General features: G+C 36.9%; 1 protein-coding gene across 3 annotated transcripts in view; it reads right to left on the minus strand.

Moving 5' to 3' along the window:
• The window catches only part of PEX3 (peroxisomal biogenesis factor 3), a 38,250-nt gene extending 30,937 nt beyond the window's left edge, over window positions 1-7,313 (minus strand). For 2 of the 3 annotated variants that reach the window (XR_005528233.1, XM_039230871.1), the window contains exons 1-2: window positions 7,039-7,307; window positions 1,541-1,672 (exon numbers count right to left, since the gene is read on the minus strand). Coding sequence is in view for 2 of the 3 variants with exons in the window: in XM_039230871.1 (XP_039086802.1) it covers window positions 1,541-1,672; window positions 7,039-7,111 (205 nt within the window). In the remaining variant the exon portion in view is untranslated. Of the gene's footprint in view, window positions 1-1,540; window positions 1,673-7,038 lie in introns of all 3 variants that reach the window. The other variant, XM_039230872.1, reaches the window with a different exon arrangement.
• Between the last annotated feature and the right edge of the window lie 9 nt (window positions 7,314-7,322).

The raw sequence follows: 7,322 nt of genomic DNA on the forward strand, positions 1-7,322 counted from the left end.
AGGGCACTTTGGGATGAGTACTGGGTGTTGTATGGAAACCAATTTGACAATAAATTATATTTTTTAAAAAGTAAGTAGGTAAGTAAATAAATAAATAGTAAAAAAAGAAAAAAGAAAAGAAAGAAAAAGACCTGCACTACGATCTAAAGGCTTTCCTTGTCTCCTCCTGCTCTCTCCTTTATCCTTCACAGCTGTTTCCCCTAACACATCTCTTGTCCATCTAATCCCATCTTAGCACCTGTTTCCCAGAGGACACAAACTAGCACAAGGGTCCATGTCAAACTGAAATATATTTTGAGACTCCAGACTACCTTATTCAATTTAAAGAATTATGTAATTTTTAAAAGGCTATTTTATTTACGGAGTATTTATTAAGATCCAAGCACTTTATATGCATTATTTCATCACATTCTACAAAACATTTATGAAGTGGGTTTTATGAAGATTATTTTACAGAAAAGAGAACTAAGATTTAGATTTGCTGGGATATTATAAAGAAAAGCTGGGAACCAAACTCACTGAGATTCATCTGAGCTGCCTTCACACAGTGCTTATGATTATTGTTTGCTTTATAGAATGAAGTATTAGCATTATACTAAAAATAAAGGCCTTTAAACTCAGGAAAAAAATTCTATTTTCAAAAGTAAACAAAGAGAGACTAACTCTCCTTCTAAATTAGCTGTTCTTGAAAGAAGTATTAGAGAAAAAGTTTTAAACAATAGAAAAGAAAGAGGTTTGACAGGGATTTAAGAACTAATTCTTGAAGGGTTATGCTAGTTATAACATAACACCCGTTCTCTTCTTATGTGGGCAGCTGACTGTCACAGCATTCTCCCAGTCGGCTTCCAGGTTAAATTATTACTGTTAATTTATGCTGATTAGCATATACTACTGTACTAGACTCACAGGTCTATAGTTGTATACTGTGCATTTAACACACTTGGAACTCTTTACTACAGCATAGGAGGCCCAATGAAATAAGGCCTATCCTTATAGTCATATTTCCCACAGTTCTTCCATTGCTCATTCTGTTCTACCTAGAATGTGCCGAGCTTGTTTTCCACCATAGCATTTTGCTCCCTCCATTGTATCATTTGGTTCTCAAGGAGGCCTGACTTTCCTGATTGCTGTTTCTTAAAGAACATCCCCCCCTTCTCACACAGCTTTATTCTCCTTATGGAGCCATCACTTACCTGAAGTTATTTATTTGTTTTATTATTGTTTGTTACTCTCACTAGCATATAAATTCTAAAGGTCAGGGATTTTTTATTGTTCACGTTCTGTTTCCCCAGTACTGGGTACCCCAAGTATTTGCTGAATAAATAAGTAAAATCAATGAACATTCACTGTATATTGTATTCATTTATATTGATTTTAAAAATCCACATTAAATGATGTATTTCAGTTAAATCATACAAATATTTGATAGATTTATCATTCTTCTTTTGCCTTTTCCTCTAACTTTGATCCTAGAAGTACGCAAATTAATATAAATCATCAAGGAACTTTACACATGTATAAATATTTCTCTTTGCCTTACCTGTCATATTGCAAGTCCTCTGGTTACTTTCAAAATGGTATTGTCGTCGTGCTTGAGCAATGTATTCTGCAGCCTCTCTTTCTTGTATTTCTCTGATTTTCTTCTGTCCATATTTTCCCAGGATATATACTCCTAAAATTATTTTTTTTTAAACAACCAAGTGTATTAATCTAATTAATTAGAGTATTAAAAATTCCAAATAGTATTTTTAACCTGCTTCATTGCTATAAGGTTTATAGCAATGAAAAGCTAAAAACCACAATGTTTAAAAACCTAAGTTAAAGAACTTGTATAAGAACTGTGACCTAAATAGAAGGAAAAGGAGATTGGCATTTTAACAGTCAATGATGGGCTGACAGCCAATAAGGACTAGGCCTGAAGAAACAGAAAGGAATTAAATGTACAAATCTAGCAATGCCTTTAATACTGAACTGGAGATATTTTAAGAGTCCAGCAAAAGGGGATTGTTTAGATAAATTATAGTCTATCCATACAACAATCTTATGAAATCTTACATAACTATTAGAAACTACATTGCTAAATAGTTAATAACTCAAGGAAATAATTCCTAAATTACAACACTACCTATATAAAAATATAGGTGGGATCATGAGGCCTATAATTTTGTTGAGCACATTTCCGCACAGACAGTATGATATAAATGTGCACATTTTGTTCTAGGCCCCAGGGTCAGTTAATTGTCCTAACTGTGAATGTGAATACTCCAGAGTGGTTATTTAGCATTTGACCAAAAACCACACTCCAAGGTTTAAGTATTTCAACTAACTTTTATCTAGCATAATGAACATCGGAAATGGATTTTCACAGATTAAATTAGGGGTATTTAAGATACTGGATTAGCTAAAACTATTTTAGTCATACTCTTTTGAGGAAGAATATAGGAATCTAGCAAGTCCTTCCTTAGGAATGGTTTAGCCTTGAATCCTTAATTGCTACCCAGGAGGATTCCTCTTAGTCAAAGTTGTTAACCAAATGTCAAAGTTGCTAACCAAATGGCCAACAGAATTCTACAGATGGAATAGTGCTGCATTTGCTTCCAGCTAATCTTTTATGCACGGTTCTGTTGCAGTACAGAGAGGACACTGGAACTTCAATAAGCTCATAAAAGGTAGTTTTGATACTGTTTTATTTATACTGGCTCATAGACTGTTTTTGTGTGTGTCAGAATTTGTTTCATTATAACCTGGCAACAAATTTGTAAGGGAGTAACTAATCCTCACCTATCTACAACTGTCTGTGGCTCCCAATAACTGCCAAAAAGAACCTAAGAGCTTTGCAGGACCTAAATCATTGGGTTTGGTCTATTTGTCACGAGGGGTGATGGGGCAGTCCTTTAACAACTGCAAAGTAAGCACACAGCCTGAAATATTATCACTAATATAAGCATTATACATAAACTGATAACATATATATTCTAAAAAATAATAGCTCAGTAAAAGGTATATCCTGCAAGTAATTAGAAATAAAGTAGGACTGTTATGTTTCTATGCAAATAAATGTATCATAATTATGTTTAAAGAGTAAATAAATGTCATATAAGTGGCTTCAAAATGACCTTTCTTGCAATCCTTTCTTAATAAACTGATGACAGTACCATACCAACAGAATGAAGTAACTTACTTATGTTTCACAAAGTAACTCTTTGACAGGCAATTCTTAGGTAACAACCACTTCTCAACGAATTGCTTGTATTTTATTTGCACAACAGATTGCTTAAAGTTATGTGTAAAATGATTATTATTTCTCAAATGATAATAACAATGTAAAATGAAACACTGCAATGATGCCCTTTTTGTAGCTAAGAATTTTCTGGAATAACAGTAAATGACTAGTAGATGTGTTTTTCTAGGAAAAAAGGTACACTGCTTTCATTAGATTCTCAACAGAGTCTGATAAAATTTTTCAGGAACTACTTACCATATTTGATAAGTGTAGTATATTCTAACTCAAGCTAAAAGAAAATGAATTGTTGTGGATTGAACTTTATCACACCCTTCCACCTCAATTCATATGCTGAAGTCCCTTTACTTCAGAATGTGACCTTATTTGAAGATAAGGTCTTTATAAAGGTAATCAAGTTAAAAGAAGGTCATTAGGGTGGGCTCTAATCCAACATGACTGGTATTCTGATAAAAGGAAATTTGGACACAGACATGTGTAGAAGGAAGATGATGTAAAGACACAGAGGAGATAGCCATCTACTAACCAAGGAGAAGGGCCTGTAAAAGATCCTTCCCTTACAGACTCTGGAAGAAACAAACCCTGCCAACACACTCATCTTGGATTTCTGGCCTCCAGAACTATGAGACAATACATTTCTTTTGCCTCAGCCACTCAGTTTGTGGTACTTAGTATGGCAACACCAGCAAACAAATACATGGAATTAGGATAAAATGCCACAACTCATTATTATTATTTTTTTAATTTAGCATTGAAGTCCGTTCCCATACACAGTGAAATTTCACCAGGCTCTCATTCCTAAAATTAATATATTCTTATTTTTTTCCCTAGGAAAATAAAAACGAAGGCAGAGAATTCATTAGCTGAAATATGGAGCTCAGGATCATCTACATACTTGACTGACTGCCTGAATTTGATCTGAAGACAGTAGATATTGATGGTTGTGGCACCAAATAGGTAGGTAATTTTGAGCAAGACTCTTCCTCTCTGTACATTTTTTTATCCATAAAATGAAAGACTGGGTTTATAAGGTGCTTTAAAAATGTCTTCTGTGCTATGACTATTTATGAATAATGAAAACATTCATGAAATACCTCAAAAATGAATATAGAATGGTTTGAGGTTTCCTTTCAGAACACTGCTGGTGAAGCAAAATATCTTCTAATCTTTCCACATCATAAATTCAGTTTTGGGGTTGCCTAAGTGGCTTAGTCAGTTAAGTGTCTGACTCTTGATTTTGGCTCAGGTCATGATCTCATCATTTGTGAGATCAGGCCCGGAGTTGGGAGTTGGGCTCTGTGCTGACAACGTGGATCCTGCTTGGGACTCTCTCACTCTCTCTCTCTCTCTCTCTCTCTCTCTCTCTCTCTCTCTCCCTCTCCCTCTCTTTCCTTCCTCCCTCTCTCTGCTCCTCTCCTGCTCATGCTTGCTCTCTCTTTCAACACAAGTAAGCTTAAAAAAAAAACAAAACTACTCTTGTCATGCCCACTGAATAGAAGAGCCTAGCACAGTGCCCACTGGGCACCCAGCAAGTGATAGCTATTACTATTAAAAATCTGTAACTCTTATACTTCCAATCATATTACCTTCAACACTACAGGCACTTGACAACTATTTCTTAGATTAACTGAAATGTAACGTGTTGTAGAACCTTCCCCTTGAAGATAAAACACTAGGATTATTTTCTCTTTCTGTCCCTGTGGACTTTTTTTCCCCTTTCTCATTTCTCTTAATCTGTAATTATAAAGCTCTCAACAGATTTTTGAAAAAAATCTATAACTACTCTAAAGTACACTCTTTAGCTTCTCCTACCATTATGTCTACTCTACCATTAGGTTATTCCATAAATCTGAAGGGGTATGCTATTCTGAGACTGCTAGAGAGAGATTATTTTCCTTTCTTCAGTAGTACAAAAATATTTTATTTATACTTCTTCCATCATACATATGTCTTTAACTTCTACAAATAAAATAGATTTAGTAGTCTCAGCATAACGGAAATGTACAGACAGTACTTGAATTATGAAAATTTCAACTTTATGATAATATGAAAGTGATATACATTTAGTAGAATCCATACTTTGGGTTCTTTGAATTTTGATCTTTTCCTGGGCTTGCAGACATGCGGTACGATATTCTCTAGTGAGGCTGGGTGTCAGTGAGACCTGCTCTCAGTCAGCCATTCGATCACTGAGAGTAAACAACTCTTACGATCACTCTGTACTCATTCAACCATTGTTTTTCACTTTCAGTACAGTATTCAATAAATTATACGAGGTGTTAACACTTCATTATTGCTTTTACTCAACTGTTGCCTAAAGTAAGTGTTCTTTAGACAGACTAGGATAAGCTACGATGTTTGATAGGTTAGCTGTATTAAGATGTACTTTCACCTTGTGATATTTTCAGCTTACGATGAGTTTATTGGGTCATAACCCCACTGTAAGTTGAGGAAGATCTGTACATTAGATGTTAATGGCTGAAGATATGGAAAATATACTTTATTGGTAAAGGATTTCTCAAAGAATGCTGTAAAAATTTACCTAAAAATTTACTGATTTGTGATAGGCCACAGAGATGAGGAAAAGATTCTCTTTGCCATCAAGAAGCCAATTTCAAACTTTCAAGAATGAACAGTTCTAAGTTATTGATGTCAAAAGTACTGTTAATTTCAAATTGTTTGGGGGCAATAGAATAAATCTAATAGTAAGAGAGAAGCAACCAAATTGTTTGGAAAACTGCTGTTCTTGTTTTGTAAGTACTTCTGTAACCAAAGCATGTAGTTAGTGATAATTGCTCAAAAAAAATCAAATTCTAAAAATTCCCTCTTAACATTCCTATATTTCCTTCTCCCACACCGCCTTTTATTCTCCCCTTCAAATCCCTGCACATTATGACATGACTGTCATATGGGGCAAAAGGCTCTCAAGATTATCTTACCTGTTTCTAAATTGCCTCTCAGCCTGTGCAATTCAGTTACACCAGCTGGGTGGGCACTGATCCTAACCTTGAAGATCCCTGGGGAAGACATCACATTTCCCAAACATTTTCCTACCTTATAATTTGTATTCTAAAGCAGAAACAGAACTAAAACACTGATTTGTGTTTCTTTGTCTAGTATATATCTCCTAGTTCTTTAGATAACTGTGGTTTTCAAAAATTCAAATTAACTTAAATTTTTTTTATTATTGAGAGAGAGAGAGTACCCATGCACAAGAGCTGAGAAGGGGGCAGAGGGGAGAGAGGGAGAGAAGGAGGGAGGGAGAGAGAGAGAGAGAGAGAGAGAGAGAGAGAGAGAGAATATCCCAAGCAGGCTCCAGGCTCACTGACTAAGCCGCCCAGACGCCTGTAACTTTAAACAACACTGCAAGGGCAGGCTTTCGGTAACTCCTATAACATTATGAAACTTCGGCTAAGGCTGAAACCCAAACAAAGCACCGAGAGTGCCAAAGAGAAACGAAGAGTCTCACAGGAAAACAACTTAAAAATATGTGTCCGTAAGAGAATGATTATCTTGAAACAGAAACAACTGTGGTGGGTTCTTCCCAGGTCCATGAAAAGGAAGGACAGGAGAGAAAATAGAGTTAAGGGGCAGCGTCAGGACAAAAGACACGAATCCCACAACTGCAGAGACGTGAAGACTCTTAAGGGTTAGTCACCCGGCTCCGCGTCCGACGGGCGAGCGAAAGCCCCTCCACGTATCCGGGACCATGGTCGCCCGGCCTCTATTTTCGAAGACAGTCACCTCTCATCCGCCCCCTTCTCCCAATGCCCCTTTCCGAGGACGCTGTCACCCACCTCCGAGCACTGTGCCCAGGAAGATGCATTTCTTTTTGTGACGTTTTAGAAAATTCCACATAGATCTCAGCATCTTCAGACCCTGGAGGTGCGAGCTACCTAGGGGCCGCGGGGGTGAGGGGCTGTTCGCCAGGAAACCGTTTCCTCGTCACTTGGCCCCAACGACCAGACAGCACCGCCGTGGTGCCGCCCGGTGCTCTCCAGAAATCACAAACGCGACTTTCCGCAGAGACTGTCACCGGGACGGGAAGGGGGCGTGGACTACAGGCGAGCAGCTGCGCTTT

The sequence above is a fragment of the Hyaena hyaena genome, unplaced genomic scaffold, assembly GCF_003009895.1.
Source record: "Hyaena hyaena isolate Hyena2069 unplaced genomic scaffold, ASM300989v1 scaffold_52, whole genome shotgun sequence".
In the NCBI taxonomy this organism is placed as follows: domain Eukaryota; kingdom Metazoa; phylum Chordata; class Mammalia; order Carnivora; family Hyaenidae; genus Hyaena; species Hyaena hyaena.